The sequence below is a fragment of the Lampris incognitus genome, chromosome 17, assembly GCF_029633865.1.
Source record: "Lampris incognitus isolate fLamInc1 chromosome 17, fLamInc1.hap2, whole genome shotgun sequence".
NCBI lineage: Eukaryota > Metazoa > Chordata > Actinopteri > Lampriformes > Lampridae > Lampris > Lampris incognitus.
This window is the reverse complement of record NC_079227.1, coordinates 40,178,003-40,195,974: the sequence shown is the minus strand read 5'-3', so window position 1 is coordinate 40,195,974 and position 17,972 is coordinate 40,178,003. Positions and strand designations below refer to the sequence as shown.

At 45.5% G+C, this 17,972-nt stretch overlaps 2 protein-coding genes across 2 annotated transcripts in view; both read left to right on the top strand.

Annotated features, from left to right (window-relative positions):
• The first annotated feature begins 4,041 nt into the window (after window positions 1-4,041).
• Window positions 4,042-10,804, top strand: LOC130127607 (H-2 class II histocompatibility antigen, E-S beta chain-like). Its single transcript, XM_056297291.1, has 6 exons — window positions 4,042-4,168; window positions 4,297-4,569; window positions 9,421-9,634; window positions 10,076-10,143; window positions 10,251-10,364; window positions 10,779-10,804. Exons 1-6 carry the CDS (start codon window positions 4,108-4,110, stop codon window positions 10,802-10,804), a joined length of 756 nt encoding a protein of 251 aa, XP_056153266.1. The 5' UTR covers window positions 4,042-4,107.
• Window positions 10,805-11,757: 953 nt separating this feature from the next.
• LOC130127225 (H-2 class II histocompatibility antigen, E-S beta chain-like) overlaps window positions 11,758-17,972 on the top strand; it is a 35,872-nt gene continuing 29,657 nt past the window's right edge. The window contains exon 1 of the mRNA XM_056296794.1: window positions 11,758-11,990. Within this exon, the coding sequence (XP_056152769.1) occupies window positions 11,758-11,990 (233 nt within the window). The remainder of the gene's footprint in view (window positions 11,991-17,972) is intronic.

Here is a 17,972-nt window from a genome sequence, read left to right as displayed (position 1 = left end):
TATCTATCGGGGCAGTTTACTGCCCTTGTTTCCCTGGTTTTTCTCTTCTGGGTTCACTTGATCCTACCAGGTGACCACTTCTATCAGTGTGAGACCGAGGGTGAACAGCCGCCTAATTGTCAGTGCACGACCTCATCTGGTTTCAATAGTTTTAAATTATCACTTTCTCCTTTAAAGAATTCTGCTTACCCGTGCGATGAATCTCCCTGGGTTTTACTGAGGGGTCTCAGCGACACCGACCAAACGGACCACCCGCCTCTCCCTTTCTTCTCCTCAAACCTGCTGAGGTTATTGGGAGATGGGTGACTATGTCCTCGTCCCGAGATGACCGGTCAGCCGGTTGTCCGTCTGGCGGGCGACGTGAGATCCCACTTCTGACACCAAATTTGTTGTGGATTTTCCTTTATCCTTAAATGGGCTCTTGCCCCAGCAACCTCTGGGGAGAACAATCACCCCACAAACATCGGAGCAAACAGAGAATCTTTATTGCATCTGCAGATGGAGAGACATAAGGCCACACAGAGGTTCGTCTGTGAGGATATGCTCTGCCCTGAGCTGGAGGTAGTGGTTTTTATAGCACAGTCCGTCGCGTCATACCCGATGTTTCCTGCACTAACCAAGGTGTAGTCTGACAAAGCTATGCAGGAAAACATCTGAGTTAATCAGGTTCTGTGCCTGGTGAGTGTCTGTAGGTCCATTACTCTTACCTTTGCTGTCCCAGTGTCTGGGACGCGGCAAAGGGGAAGCAATCATGATGACGTGGCTATGTGACCACATGGGGGCGCACATAAGAACAATGGGTATGTGTGTCTGCATTGAGTGGGAAGTTTCATACACACAGAGAAGTAGAAAACTACAGAGTACATACGGAGTGCATATGCAGTACATGTTGTACTCCACAACCACCTTGCAGTCTCCAACCCCTTTCAGATCTCGCCTCCTACATCAGATATAGTCCACCTGTGTGCGCTTTCCTCCACTCTTGTACGTCACCCTGTGCTCCTCCCTCTTCCTGAAATATGTATTCACCACAGCCACTTCCATCCTTTTCACAAAATCCACCTCCATCTGTCCTTCCACATTCCTCTCCTTGACACCATACCTACCCATCACCTCCTCATCACCTCTGTTCCCTTCACCAACATGCCCTCTGAAGTCCGCTCCAATCACCACTCCCTCCTCCTTGGGTACCCTCTCCACCACGTCATCCAGCTCCCTCCAGAATTCTTCCTTCTCTTCCATCTCACACCCAACTAGCAGGGCTTATGTGCTGATAACATTCATGCTGGTGACGTATGATGTATGACGTAGAAATGCTGTGCAGGATATAGGGATCCCACACGGCTCCTGTATCAGGTACTGATACCTGCTCACACCGCTGCACGAGGCCCAAGTCCACAACTCACTTCTTAATATCTGTGGTCCTCCACAATCTGCAGGCTCGCGTCCAGCAGCTCCTCGGATCAGATGCAAAGTCTGCTGATCCAGCATCGTCTGGTGCTGGTAGACACGAGGAGTCACGGGTCACTTATTCAGATAAAGTTTTTATTTACCCACCTGACACGTCATGTGTCATGTCATGTTGCTCCACCCATCTCTTGTTGCTCCATCCTACATCTGTTCATTGTGTTATTCTAACAACACCACACCTCACACGTCATGTGTCATGTCATGCTGCTCCACCCACCTCTTGTTGCTCCATCCTACATGTGTTCATTGTGTTAAATTAAACTTACTTAGTGGTGCACACATCTTCATATCTTCTCTCCACGTGCTCCATAGATGAATCCTCTGATGTTACACAATGAAGTGTTGCTGCTGTGCTCACCAGTTGTTTAGTGAATACACACATTCCACACAACAGGTCAACTAAACACAACTTCACTCACATCATGCCCACGTAACACACTGAACATAACAAACTCACCACACCAAACTGACCCAACAACCTGAACACAAGGGGGCGCACATGTACTGGCTGGTCCCACCATTCTGACACACAAGGGCAACACACAAACAACACTCTACCAACTAAACTACAAATAACACAACACAGCACAATTATTCAACAAGTTAACATTTAGAGACTAACCAAGGCAACACAACCACAACACAACCTTCTAAACACACACACAACACATCTACATTAAGAATACCCCCCCATGACATGGAGGGTAGTTGGTAGAGTCCAGCGGTCCGCCCTGTATTTAACAGCTGCTCTGTGGAGCGCCCTCTGCTGTTCAGCCTGACAAGAAGTCCTGCAGCAGCGACTCCCCAGCACTGCTGCCTCAACACACAACATTAACACAACACGAACTACACATGTGGCCCCAAGAGCTGCCATCACACACACACACACACACACACACACACACACACACACACACACACACACACACACACACACACACACACACACACACACACACACACACACACGCTGATGAGCCGCCATTGCGTTATGTGACGCAGATCAGGAAGTACTGTGTAAAGAGTCGTGCTGTAGTAACGTACTGAGGCCCCTCCCTCTTTGACTTCTCCTAAAACAGTGACGTGTCCCCCCTGTTGTCCATGACGTCATGAATAAATCCCTCTAAGAGTTTGGGACATTTATACCTATTTCCGCCATTCAGCGTCAAACTGATGCATCGCTTTTATTATTAGGCTTGCTTCGCTCTTGGCTTGTGTGTGTGTTTGTGTGTGTGTGTGTGCGCGTGTGTACGCGCTCGCTAATGCGCGTGCACGTGTGTGGTTTACCTGCACAGCAGCGAGTCTAGTCTACATGGACAACGTGTTTGCTCCCTCCCATATCCTGGGTTAGATGAGGACATGATGGAGGAAAGGTGTAGGCTACTAGCAGCATATTAGCCAGGTGAGGGAGGAGGGAGGAGGGAGGAGGGAGGAGGGAGGGGGGAGGACACATGTTGGTCTTTTCTGGTGGTTGTGTAAACGTGCATGTGAAAGGTGCGGCCTGTTCATTCATGTGTCTCGCCTGGTTGGTAGACAGGAAGTGCATGTGGACATATGTTGTCGCTGCTTCCGCTCCTACATACTGGGCTTATAAACGGACGTGGTTCTGGTTTCATACCATCTAGTCTCAGTACCCCCCGCCAGTACCCCTCTTCCATAAAGTGTTATTTACCAGTCTGTCCACGGAGGGGCGCCATTTGGGGTTGGTTGGATGACGCATGTCTCCAGTGAGAGTAGGCTATAGCAGCCTGATGGGAGATGGCCGACACTGATGTTTCTGTCCACCCTTGTCAAATGTGTAGGCTACTCCTTCATATCAGGGAGCAGATAGAGAGGAGGAGGAGGAGGAGGAGGCTCATGTGTGTGTTCTTTGATGCTAATAGCCTCGTTATACAAGTGGGGGGACGTTGATCTAAAGACAGAATGATATCGCCAACGTCTGTTCTTTCATTTAGCACAACTTGTGGTTCCTCACATGGCCTCACTTCATGACTCATTAGGCTGAAGGCTGCTGCTGATTTACATATGCAAATATCCTAACAAGAGGAGTTGCACCTTCCTTCCATCCACATTAACCATCCAAGCGGGGGGGGGGCACACTACCCGGTTAATGTGCAGACTACCCGGTTTTTCACATTACCCGTAACACACACACACACACACACACACACACACATATGTGTGTGTGTGTGTTCTTGTATATGTTGAGTGTGTATTGTGTACATGTTGAGTGTGTATTGTGTACATGTTGAGTGTGTATTGTCTACATGTTGAGTGTGTATTGTCTACATGTTGAGTGTGTATTGTCTACATGTTGAGTGACCTGCAGCTAGGGGGCGCTATTCTAACAACACAACAACACATGTCCTCTTGTCATTCTGTCACCGGCCAAAGCTTCTCAGTCCCCGAACAGGCTCGAACCTGTGACTTTCTGTCCCTTTCCAGCATTAGGCTCTACCCTCTACCTGGTAACAGATGACGTGGCAGGCCTCTGTTTTTTCTATTGGCTGATGTTGGGAGAGCTAGCCAGCCCAGTGAGGTGATTGGGTGGTGGACTGGTTTATGTCCAGGGGACAGTCCACACCAGTCAGTCTGTAAAGGAGGACAGTTTATTGTGTTCATCAGCAAGACAGACACATGGCTTCATGCTGCCTTGTTGTGTGTTGCTCCCTCCTGGTCGTGGGTTTCTATGGAGCAGGTGAGATAAAAAATGTAAATCAGTCTCTGTTGGATGGGCTCTGCTGTGTTGTTAGAAAAGAGGTTTTAATTATTGTCTTTAAAACAATTCAACTAAGTAACTTGAACCTGTTTCTCTTTCTGTTCCAGATGCGTTTTTGTATTATTACCTGGACATATGTGTGTTCACCTCCTCTGAGCTTCCTGACATAGAGTACATAAACTCTTATTATTTCAATAAGATAGAATATGCCAGGTTTAACAGCACTGTGGGGAAGTGGGTTGGATATGATGATCATGGTATCTGTAACGCAGAGCGCTGGAACAACGATCCTGCAGATCTGGCAGACAGGAGAGCTCGGAAAGAGAGATACTGCAAACATAATATAGAGATACAGTACCGAAAAACACTGGATAAGACAGGTGAGCTGCTCTGCTATGATGACTATTACTACTACTGTTACTACTACTATTATTAGTACTAGTACTACTACTGTTACTAATACTATTAGTAGTACTATTATTATGACTATTACTACTACTGTTACTAATACTATTAGTAGTGCATGTATGTGTGTGTCTGTGTGTACGCGTGCGTGTGCAATTGTTCGCGCGCGTTTGTGAGTTATGCGCGCACGCGCGTCGATGAGTTGTGTGCGCGCTCGTATGTAAGTGCGCGCGCGTCCGTGTGTGTGTTTGTGCGTGTGTGTGTGTTTGTGTTTGTATCTGTGTGTGTGTGTGTATAAGTGCGCGCGCGTTTGTGAGTTGTGTGTGCGCGCGTTTGTGAGTTGTGTGTGTCTGTGTGTGTCTGTATGTGTGTCTGTGTGTGTGTGTGTGTGTGCGTGCGTGTGTGTGTGTGTGTGTGTGTGCGTGTGTGTGTGCGTGTGTGTGTATTAGTGAACAATAGAACATGGTACATAAAACAGGTGTGTAGTGTTACGGACACACATCAGGTTCAGTATCATTACACAACTACGTCAGAAGAACCCAATCAGGGTGTGAGACAGTCCCCGACATAAAGCAGCGCTGCCAGCAGGTATTAACGGGCTCCAAGCCCCCATGTATGTAAGTCGGGTCTGGCTGTCTGTAGGAGCCTCGCTAGTTGAGCTGTTTGCTTATTAGACGGATGCAAGTCTCAGTCTTAAAGAGCGACGGTGGTCGTAAAGCTGTCCGTCAAGATGGTGTATGAGGATGGTTGTGAACACAGCGCACAACTATTGATCATCTATGACGTCAACAAAGGATCATTGATGAACCCGGAACAGGTTATTAACATCGTGTGGGTTGGGGCTGGAAGAAAAACAACATATGTGTCTAAAAGAATATAATGACATGTAGGGATGAGGTGGGGAAATGAGTAGTATTAGGCTGTACATACTTGTCAACAATGTTGAGTGTTAAGTACTGAGTACTAACAGTGGAAGAGCGTGTAGTATCTGTTTTAGGAGAAGTACAATTCTAGTGTTCCCTCCCATGGACGAGGCAAGTGTGGGGCTGACAGGAGCGAAGAGGTTGTCTTCCACTAACTTCAGAGGGTTTCTTGGCAGCCTTGCAGTGAGTTATTCAGTAAAGTGGGAGAAATGCAGCCTGCTGGAAACCTTGTTCTGAGCTTCAGGGAACTTATTTGTGTTTTAATTAAACCTGCTGAAGTGGGAGTAGGAGGAGATAATGAAGCATGAGTATGCTGCATCTGAGTTCAGCATCTGTGCAGTGAATGCGTGAAGGCGTCATCAGGAAACTGAGATTAGTTCTTAACAGACGCAGCTAATGGCGGTGTCTGAGCCAGAGATGTGGAAGCAGAGGCTTATCTTACAGCTGCTATGGGTCATTCTGTGACTTGTTTGCTGATTCTGAAAGAAATGTGTAGTTATACTCCTGTAGTGCGTTGTGTAGCCGTGTCAAAGGGCAGTAGAGTGGACTTGGGCTGATAATGGTTTGCATTATAAAATGTCCTTTACTGAAGGGTGCTCACAAGAGTACATAGCTGCTAGCTGCAAAGCTTCAGTTTGATCACACTGACAGGCTACAAGTAGTTTGGATATATAATTTTAGCGCAAGTCATGATTTTGCAGCATAGCGCCACCTAGTGGCCAATTAACAGTAAATAATGCACAGCACCTCAGGGCGTCATGACTTATTGGTGGACCAAGTTTCGTGTTAATCGGAGTTGCTGTGAACAAGATCCGCCACCTTGAACCAATAGCATAGCTGCTGCTAAAGAGCTGCATGTTGTCCCTTATACTTTAAACGCTTATAACACAAAAACCGTCGCTGACAAACATCTGAACACATTCACACGTCATGCTGGTAATGTCACGTGTCCTGTCAGATATTTTGGAATAGTTTGATCAAATATGTGTGAAAATAACAAATATTAGGTATATTGTACACTGTACAGGCATATATTGTACGTTGGTGTGGATGCATGTTTTGACCGATTAGAATGACCTTTGACCCCCTTGATATGTTCATTCTCCAGAATGTCTGTGGCGATGTTGGTAGCAATTGAATGAATCTGTGCAGAAATATTTATGTTTTATGATTTTTCATATTTTGAAAAATATAGAGTGACGGACTTCTGAATTGACCCTATGTTGCAGTACAGCAAAGTGTTGGCATCACTTACTGGATCTGCTCACAACATCTCAGCTCTGTAGGATGTGCAGGGGATTTGGGGGACATTTTGGGGCATTTTTGAAGTTTCGCAGGTGAAATTTACATTTTTGTCATAAGCCACGCCCACTTTTTTAAAGTAATGACTTAATTGCATGTATCAACTCCAGTATGATCCTAGATTGTGCACCCCAAATGTCATCCAAATCCATGGTTTCAATTATGAGATATAAACTTCTCTAATTTATAGCGCCCCCTACTGGACAAATAAAACGCACTTCATGGGTTAGGATCTTTTGACAATACTTGACATACGTCTAAAATTTTAAGTTGATATGTCAATGCATTGATGAGTTATGGCACCGTCATGGAAAATCACCATTTTTCAGTCAAGGTTCATTGATCTGTCAAATCAAAACCGAGCAACGGATCAACATTCTTTCGATAACTTTTTGCCCTGAGTGACTGTAGATGATGTGTGCCACGTTTCGTGTAAATCGATCGCACGGCCTAGGAGGAGTTCGGACAAGTAGTTTTGGCTATTTTCGCAAATTTGCGAAACGAAATTACAGCAGAAATGGGCGTGGCCTATACCACGTGATTCAGGTATGCTCAGTGAATCTGAGCATGTAAAGGTTTTGCATGTCCGATGTACGGTTTGGGAGTTACACGCCACGACGCCTTGACCTTCAAAATAGCGCCACCAACTGCTTGACATGTGTCATGTTTTGGATCTGGGGTAAGTGCGAAGTTCTGTACCAGGCTGCGAAGTTCTGTACCAGGCCTCCAAAGGGTTTTGTAGAATCTGTTACGGTGTAGGCTGCAGTACCACTTTTACCAACGGAAAAATAAAAATAAAAATCTGAGCAGAAACAATAGGGGTCCCCAGCCCCTGGGGCTTGGACCCCTAATAAATGGTAACAACATAATACAAACAAAGAACAGACACACAACAAAAGAGAAGGGGAGTACACGTGTACACATGTAAAGTAACAGACGGCTGTCAGGACACAAGTGTGGTAGTAGGTCAGCAGCTCGTTACTTGTGTTGTTGTTTCAAGGCTGAGAGGTTTAAGGAAAGACTCACTTCTTGAAGACAAGCAGGGATCTTAGGTAGTGATTTACACAACTTCTGTTTGTGAGTACACATGTTGCATCTACAGTAGCACAATTAATCAGATGTTGAAGAGCACATCTTCTGGATGAAGACAGCACCAGGTCACGTGTCTCATGTTAAAGGAGGGACAGAGTCACGAGACTCCACACCAGTCCAACACTTATGGGACATTTCACCATCACACATCAAGTGTGAGCGTGTTTGTGTGTTGTGTTACCAGAATCAACGGAATCTAGAACTTCCAGACCTCCTTCTGCTTCACTGCTGGACAGGACACATGTTTTAAGCTGGTGTGGTTTATTCTTCCAAATGACATTTAAGAAAGTTCTATTTGCTTCTGTGGCGGTAGAACCATAAACCAATAGAGACACAGATGGACCCACAAAGCGAGACAGGCCCTCTGCTTTGGAGAGGAGCACTCCTCCTAAAATAGAGAAACCCCTTCCAAGACCAATCCTGAAGACAGGCTTGGTCTTTTTAATCTGTTGGAGAAATGGAGATGTTGTCTAGCTGTAAGATGTGTAGTTGTATATATTCCCAAATACTTAACGGACTCTTTTACCGGATGTTTCCAACTACACAATCGCTACAATCACGCACAGACAACATTCCACATGTGCACACATTTAGTCGCAGGTCCGAGGCCCTGGAACACTGGTTACCTGAGGTAACAGAGTTCCTCACGTGCTTCTTGTCCTTCAAAACAAAGTGGTGTCGTCTGCCAGTTGTGAGATTTTTAACTCTCCACCAAAACCCGACATTCCTTCCAAACGTCCATCATTCACGATATTAACTGATAAGAATTCAGCCCCTCACATAAATAAGGGAGGAGGAACAGGGCAGCCTTGGCGGAGCCCTCTGTTCATCTGGACTCTTTTACAGCTGTTAAAGTTCATCATAACAGAACTATTCATATCTTTGTAAAACATATTGACAATGCCAACAAAGTTATTCCCAAAGCCCAACGCCTCGACGGACTGTAACAGAACCGTGAGTTCAATCACGTCAAAGGCCTCATAGAAGTCTAGGAACAAAATAAGTGCTTCAGAATTTACTGCATCTGCATCATCCAGCAGATCTAGGATGAGTCTCATGTTACAGTAACGTGCCGGGTTTTCATGAGTCCTGTTTGAGGTCCGGCTATAACAGAGTCTAGTCCTCAATGCGGAGGGCTGGACTGAGGCGACTCACCGCAGAAGAGCCGTTTAACATGCTTTATTCCAGCTCTGCTAGGCACTGCCGTAAATCAGTTTATGGTAACTCCTCTGGGGGCCGCTGTCGTAATAATGTAAACTAACCTACGACACATCAGTACAACCCCCAAGGTTGGACTGGCCCGGGATTCCAACCCACAACCTTTCTGCTGTGAGGCGACTGCGCTGACCACTGCGCCACCATGTGGCCCTAAACATTATATACTATCAGGATTAGCAACTCTACACATTTGACATTGATTCAAAAAGTTAATTTCAAGCCATGATGATGATGATGATGATGATGATGATGATGATGACGATGATGACAACAAAAATATTTTTTTACCAGCTGAGCCCACTGTGAGACTGACTTCAGTGACGCCCCCTAGTGGTCGACATCCGGCCATGCTGATGTGCAGTGTCTACAACTTCTACCCCAAATACATCAGTGTCACCTGGCTGAGAGACGGACAGCCGGTGACCTCTGACGTCACTTCCACCGATGAGCTGGCAAATGGTGATTGGTACTACCAGATCCACTCCCACCTGGAGTACACGCCCAGGTCAGAACACTTAGACTCAGTACCGAATGAACCGGTCCAAATACATACATAACCCTTTAACACTATACACTCACACACACACACACACACACACACACACACACACACACACACACACACAATGACTGGAAAACAAAGCACAAAGTGATGGTTTAAGGTGGAACGTGTCTCCTCAGTGTCTGCTCTGTAGACACCAGCTGTATATTTAAGGTGGGATGCGTGGCTCTTTACAGGTGAGATCCCAGATGGACGACAGAGTATTTATTGTGTATTAATACCGTGTTTTAAACTGGGCTGATGTTTAGTATCAGACTCGACTAGTTTCTGTGCAGACAGACAGGAAAGTACAAACTTACCTCATCCAATCACATCACGTCTTATTTATTGTTGATATGTTGTTTATTTCCTGTGTTTTCTTCTTCTTCACTTATTTCATCTCAGGTCTGGAGAGAAGATCACCTGCATGGTGGAACACGCCAGTTTCCCCTCTCCTAAGAAAGTGGACTGGAGTGAGTATCTATGTGTGTCTCTGTCCATGGATAGGTGATGAAGACATAGAGAGACAGGTCAACATGCAGATGTGTCTATAGATAGAGACATGTGTCTGTCTCTCCAGATCCCTCCATGCCACAATCAGACAGAAACAAGATCGCCATCGGAGCGTCAGGTCTGCTTCTGGGTTTGATTTTGTCTTTGGCAGGTCTGATCTACTACAAGAGGAAGGCCAGAGGTCAGTAACACTAGATCAGTCCAGACCAGGTTTACACTGGTTCACATCAGTCCACATATACACTATGATACCCCTACACAAGAACACCACTACATATACACACTACACTATAATACAAATACATATACGCAGTACACTGTATCGCTATATTATAATACAAACACATATAAACAGTACATTCTATATCACTACACTATATCAGTACTTTTCGACAGTACACTATACATATAGACAGTACACTATACATATCAGTACACATGGACAGTACACTGTACACATTAGTACTTATAGATAGTTGAAGAAACAATAGTTAAGTTGGGTGTCATCAGTACTTGAAGTGGGCCAGACTTGTTTGGTTGTATTTCAGTCTCTTCACTCTTCACCACTTTTCTTATCGTTAGTCTTTTTTAACAGGGCGTGTTCTGGTTCCAACCAGCTGAAGCAAGAAGTGACGCTTCTTCCTCGTTGGTTTTTTTGGTGGCAGTTCAGTGTGTGTTGCTTTCACCTGAAGGTTTTCTCCCAGGTTGTCAGTGCTGCCCCCTGCTGGATCTCATTGCCTCCTGCTCGTATTCTTACTAATGCTCTACAGATTCTGATGTGACCCAATGCTTCACCTCCTGTAACACAACTTTGTATCAAAATCAACCCACAACATTCCCCTGACCTATATTACAGGGAAATCATTTTAATGCTCCTTTTTAAATCACCAGTCGTCTGTTGCTGTTTCTCCAATTCAAATTGTTCTTTCTAAAATAAACCACTACAAACATTCTGTTGTGTTTTGTTTTAGCTTCGGTGAACATGTGGCTTTTCGGTTTTTTAGGAAAGGTCAGAGCTCAAATTCAGATTCATATTTCTGTTTTTCAACATTAATGGTTTCCAATGTACGTCACCAACATACTAAGTGTCATGCTAGTAGCAGGAACTGAGGACCAGGATGCAGACAGCGGAGACAGACTGGGCTAGAACAATGTTCTAATAAGGCAAACAGACTTACAAAACAGCAACGTAGATTCAGGCAGCAAGGAAGACTTGAGACGAGAGGTGCAGCATCCGGCCACCAAAGGTTAAACACAACCATCCGACAAAGAGTCGGGGCAACCCAGGGGAATATACCTGCTGGGCAGCCAATCAGGTAAACGGGGCGCAGGTTAGCAGGGTAGGGCAGGATCAGAAATGCTAGTCAGGGAATGGGGAGCTTTGATGACCCAGACCACACAACCATGACAGGACCCCCCCCCCCCCACTCCTTCAGTGGACGGATTCCAGACATCCCAAACAAACGGAGCAGGAGCCCCAAGCAGGGTGGGCGGAGGGGGTCTGGGGTAGGGCTTCAGGACCAAGGGATCTGGGAGTGGATGAATGGGGTCAGAAATCTTAGGCAGATGGCCCGATGGCTGGACCGATGGACACAACTGATCTGGAGGACGACCAGAATGCAGGACTGAAGGGAGCAGCCCCGGCGGATGGGCAGGTGGATGACCTGGAGGCCTGTGATGTGGATTGGTCAGCTGCTCGGGAGCTCGGCGGCATGGACGGGACCACCGCTCGGGAGATCGGCGACGTAGACAGGGCAGAGGCCGACCACTCTGGAACCAGAAAGGTCTCTGTTGTGACTTCTCTTATGTACACTATTGTAGTGTTACTATTCGTGGGTTACTAACTTAATCACTATTATATATATATATATATATATATATATATATATATATATATATATATATATATAAGTACACGGAGACGAGGATGCGGCACAAGTCTGATCTTTACTGACGGAGACATCACACACTACTAGGCTCGACCAGTGTATTACAGAACTCAGTAGTGGTGACAGTCCAACACAATCGAGCACCGAGTGCTCGATCCAATACACCACATCCCTCTTTTCCAACTGAGATGTGGCCTACTCATCAGTTGCTTCAACAGTAGACCCTTTACCGAACCATTAACACTATGGCATTAACACTGAACAAGTCTTTTCTACTTGCATACTTCAATGATTAATACAGCATTTTTTAAATGGCAGATGACTCTCATTAAACAACATAAACCATTTCCTTTTCACATTCTGGTGGTTAGCATGTAAACATTTTGAACATTCAGCAATCTTGCAACATTTCAGGTTAAACACATCTTGTACTCTTTGTTTCACCTTCTTTTTTCTTTTTCTTAATAAACACTTGAATGATCACACAAAAGAACCCTGAGGTTAGTCATTGTATCTGGCAGGGTGCCTAACTGCTCTGCCGCACTTTGTGTAGCATGTGGGTGTACTGCCTGTAGTCACCGGAGGAGGGTCGTGTGGTGGCAGGTCATGTGGTGGTGAGTCGACTGGCACAGGCGCTTGTGAGGGTGAGGGTTGTACCTCTGGGTCAAAATGTTCCTCACTGTCCGTGTCTCTGAATAGGCTCAGATGTATCTTCCTCAGATGTCGCCTGTTCCTTCTCTGCATCCTCCCAGCCGGTGTCTGCACAGTGTAGGACCGTGGTTCATCTCGCTGTCGGATGACAACGGCAGGCTCCCAGCCGCGCCGTGTTTGCATGTGTACGGTGTCTCCTGGGGTCAACACTGGCAGGGGCTTTGCACACTGGTCGTAACGTTGTTTTTGGCGGAACTGCAGGTTCCGGATCTTGCTGTGAATGTGCTGTGGGACTGATTGTGTCAGCACAGCACTGGAGCACAGAAGTGTGCTTCGTAGAACTCTCCCCATCAACATTTGTGCAGGTGATACGTCCAGGCCTGTCACCGGTGTGTTCCTCAGTGACAGCAGCACCGGATGTGGGTCAGTGCCGGTCTGCATTGCCTTCTTCAGCGCATGTTTCACTGTCTTTATGGCTCTCTCAGCCATGCCATTTGAAGAGGGAAAACCTGGGCTGGAGTGTGTGAGCTTGAACTCCCATGAAGCTGCAAATGACTTCATCTCATAGCTGGCAAATGGGACATGGTCACTCACTATCTCCCTAGGAATCCCGTGTCTGGCAAACACAGACTTCATCTTCTGGATTACTGTGTATGCTGTTTTGTCAGATATGTTGAGCACTTCAGGATATTTGGTTAGGTAATCAACTAACAACAGGTATGACTGACCGTGTAGCTCGAAGATGTCAGTTCCGACTTTCATCCATGGCAGTTCTGGGACCTGATGCGGCATAAGTGGCTCAGCCTGCTGTTTGGGCTGTAGCTGCTGGCATTGGACGCACTTTTCCACCATTGCCTCTATATCTCGTGCCATGCCAGGCCAGTAGAGAGACTTTCTTGCTCTGGCTTTTGTGCGCTGCACTCCTTGGTGTGCAAGATGCAGCTTCTCCAAAATCGTGCTCTTGAAGCTCTGGGGTATGATGATTTTGTCTCCGACCAAGACAATGTCATCTTCCATGCTTATAATGTCCTTTACTGCCCAGTAGGCGTGTAGTTTTCTGTCCAAACTTTTCTTTTTCATGGGCCAGCCTTTCTTGTGTTTCTCACACACAGCTTGCAGCACGCTATCTGCTGCCGTTGCTTTCTTTAATTGGCTGAGTGTTTCCTCGCTCAAGGCATCTGTGGCGTCCAAGGCATACACAACTCTCTCATCACAAGGGTTTTCATCAATATGGTCACCTTCTCTGCTAGCTGTAGCGCGTGAGAGTGTGTCGGCAATGTACATGTGCTTGCCTGGTGTGTATGTTATACTCAGATCATACCTCTGCAGTTGTAAAAGCATACCTTGCAGCCGCGCAGGTGCTTTGCTCAGCGGCTTGCGCATGATGACCTCCAGAGGCTTATGATCGGACTGGACAGTTACTGGTCTGCCGTAGACATACTGGTGGAATCTCTTAGCAGCAAACACTATAGCGAGCAACTCTTTCTCTATCTGTGCGTACCTCTTTTCTGTGTCGGTGAGCGCTCGTGAGGCATAGCACACTGGGCGGTCGTCCTGCATCAGACAGGCTCCCAGTCCATCCTTTGAGGAGTCTGCTTGTAGAGTGAGAGGCTGCTTGTGATCGTAGTATCTCAGCACAGGGGCTTGTGTGAGGGTGGTCTTTAGTGCCTTTAGCGCTGAGCTGTGGTGCGGGCACCATTGCCACGCTACATCCTTCTTGAGCAGCTGTCTGAGGGGTGCCGTGAGTGGGGCTTCGTTTGGTATGTATTGCGCTAGGAATTTTGTCATTCCCAGCAGACGTTGGAGACTTTGTTTGTCTTCCGGGGTTGGCATGTCGACAATCGCTTTGATCTTTGTGTCGTCAGCTCTCTGTCCTGCTGCCGTGGTGACGTGTCCCATGTACTTTACAGCATCAACTTTAAACTGGATCTTGTCCCTGTTAAATTTCACATGTGACGTCTGCATCGCTTGTATTTGTGACTTAGCGAGCTCGGCTGATCTACAGATCTCTATGGCCCTGCGCAAAGTAAGCTCATTATCACGTAACAGTCTTTCTTTCAAACGGGCATCATTTATGCTGAACACTAATTTATCCCTTATCATGTCATCTTCATGTCTGCCAAACTCACAGTCTTTGCTCCTCTGGCGCAGCTCTGTGATGAATCTGTCCCCCGATATTCCTGCTGACATCGTGCGCGACCAGAATTGATGGCGTTGGAACACGACGTTCTTCCGAGGGCTGCAGTAGTCCTTGAAGGCTTTCAGAACGTCCTCCATCGATTCGTCGTCTCCTTCTGGGATGACGGTGAGTTTGTTATACACTTCCAGCGCCTCCTCGCCGATGGTGTGAAGCAGAATGGCTATTTTAACCGTCTCTTCCTTATCCAACGCACCTGAGGCGGTCATGTACAGCTGGAAACGCTGCTCCCATCTTCTCCAGTTTTCTGCGACATTCCCGGTAAGGATCAGCGGTGGTGGCGGCTTGAACTGCTCCATATTTGTGCGCAGGCTAGCACGTGTTAGCTAGCTGCCTCAGCTACCCGCGAACTCGTTGAAGTACCGCCCTCGAATTATACCGTAACTCCGTCTTCTGACACCATGTTGTGACTTCTCTTATGTACACTATTGTAGTGTTACTATTCGTGGGTTACTAACTTAATCACTATTATATATAAGTACACGGAGACGAGGATGCGGCACAAGTCTGATCTTTACTGGCGGAGACATCACACACTACTAGGCTCGACCAGTGTATTACAGAACTCAGTAGTGGTGACAGTCCAACACAATCGAGCACCGAGTGCTCGATCCAATACACCACAGTCTCCATTAGCGTGGTGCTGGGTAGTGGAGACTCTGCACTGAAAAAAGTAATTTGTTGGTTTAACCTAGTCAAATTAGAGTAATCCATCACACAAACTATTTGACATTGGCTCAACCTAAAAAAAAACACTCAGTCTAATTTAATCTTTTTAAATCCAAGCAAACTTCTCTTTTAACTTCAGGCAAGCTAATTACTTTAATTTGAGCCAATTGAAAAAAAACAGATTGCCTTCATTATCTCAATGTAAATAATCCATTCTCTTCAACCTGAAATATTTACTCTATTCAATTGATTTTTATAGGTTAAAAGATCAGAGAAATCTGATTATTTTAAATTACCTCAATTTAAAAAAAATGCTAATATTAGATTCAAAAAATATATTGTGACGTGGTTAAATAACAGACTTCTTAGACACCCTTCCAGAGTTAACAAGTCAGCTTTTAATGACCGCAAGGCAAGCAAATCAAAACAGCCACAAGTGTGTATGGGTCTTAGCTCCGCCCCTTTTCTCTGCCATCGAAGCGACCCTATCTATTTGCGTACTCTTTACCCTCATGGTGGGAAGTAGCGTGTTATCTAATCTAGCTTCTCTCATAACGTCCCCATCACCTTCCACCACATCACCGCTATCTGTAACAGATATGTCCGTTTTTAACATGGTCCATATCCCACAACATAACCAAAACATCGACAGCTCAGTTGCATTGTGGGTAATATGTGAATGACCCTCGGAGCAGAAACACTAGTGGAATTCGCCTCAATATTATTTTAGATTAACTCATTTTTTTAAAAATGAGTTAATTTGACATTACTTATAAATTCTAAGCTGTAATTAAAACATGATTGATAAATGACCGAGACCACACAGACAGTTACAGCTTTATATTTTTATTTCCAATATATTTTCCCTCAACAATGACAAAAATTCAATATTTGTGTTTTGAATGTTTCTGTGCAGGCGTGTCCATATTTGATACAGGAAGTAATTAACGTATGCATGGCTTAATGTATGAATTAATGTATGAATATGTATCAATGTATGAATGGATTAAATTGATCATGACATGTAGTCAACACAGTAGGAAACACTTAAAAACAGTCATAAAGCAGCATCTCATTAAATTAAAAAAAAACATGAGCATGACATTTGCATTCGATTGGTGCTACCAGTCAAATGCATTTGACTCTTAAACAGCTCATTAACTGATCAGGTTTGGTATGAGGAAAACTGCAATCCCCAGACTGGATTAATTACAGTACCCCCTAAAGGACAAGGGTCATCAGCATTATTGTAAATCCTCAGCAAAGCTTGGTTTCAATACTGGCTGTGTAGAAGGTTGCACAAACGTTCAACTTTGAGCGTCATTTTTGTTGCATCTAGGCCCATGAACACCTTCTGAATGACTTCAAAAGTACTTTTACCTCCTTCGGATACTGCAGGTTATATCTAATACAAACTGTATGAGCTATACATTTTCCACAAGAGTGAAGGTTAATGTTTACGTGTTTAGTTTCGTATACCTCCCTTACCAGTTTCAAGTCTCTTCACCTCGGCAAGAAAGGCACTCGCTGCTTCTTCTTCTTCTTCTTCTTCTTCTTCTTCTTCTTCTTCTTCTTCTTCTTCTTCTTCTTCTTCTTCTTCTTCTTCTTCTTCTTCTTCTTCTTCTTCTTCTTCTTCTTATTGAAATGACGGATGGAAAGACACGTGCTACAGCCTGACGGGCCGAGCAGAGAAAGCGCATGCGCGAAACACGCTCAATCTAAAAAAGGGCATTTCGACATTTTATATTGAATCAAACAAAAAAAAATAAGTTGATCTATAAGCTTAAATCACAACATTTAGGTCAAATAAACAATCTAATATTTTTAGGTTATCACAATCAGGAAAAATGCATCACATGAACAACAGCCATGTTTTACTTTTTTCAGTGTGTAGCACTGGGCAGTTGAGACTCTGGGACTCCTGTTTTGTTTTTTAACTTTTATTCTTCTTATCAATGTTTTACAAGGGCATTTTGGGTGTACACCGCTACTATTCAAACTCGATATGCATCCTAGTTTACCTCCGCCAGGTGGCGACACTACTTTCACCAGCTGCAATGTGCGTGGATGAGCCATGTGCTCAAACAAGCTGAAGTGTTGTCTCATTTAAAATCTCTGTCCGCTTTGGTCGGGCGTCCCTACAGACACGTGTCCGCGGGTGGGAAGCCGGATGTGGGTATGTGTCCTGCTCGCAGCACTAGCGCCTCCTCTGGTCGGTCGAGGTGCCTGTTCGAGGGGGCGGGGGACTGGGGAGAATAGCGTGATCCTCCCACGCGCTCCGTCCACCTGGTGAAACTCTTCACTGTCAGGTGAAAAGAAGCGGCTGGTGACTCCACATGTATGGGAGGAGACGTGGTAGTCTGCAGCCCTCCCGGATCAGCAG

Bases quoted from the DNA above. Each gene is read 5' to 3' on its own strand.
- LOC130127607 (XM_056297291.1), top strand. From the start codon at position 4,108: ATGGCTTCATGCTGCCTTGTTGTGTGTTGCTCCCTCCTGGTCGTGGGT. The intron at 4,169-4,296 runs GTGAGATAAAAA...TTTCTGTTCCAG, and splicing joins CGTGGGTTTCTATGGAGCAG to ATGCGTTTTTGTATTATTAC. The intron at 4,570-9,420 runs GTGAGCTGCTCT...TTTTTTTACCAG, and splicing joins AAAAACACTGGATAAGACAG to CTGAGCCCACTGTGAGACTG.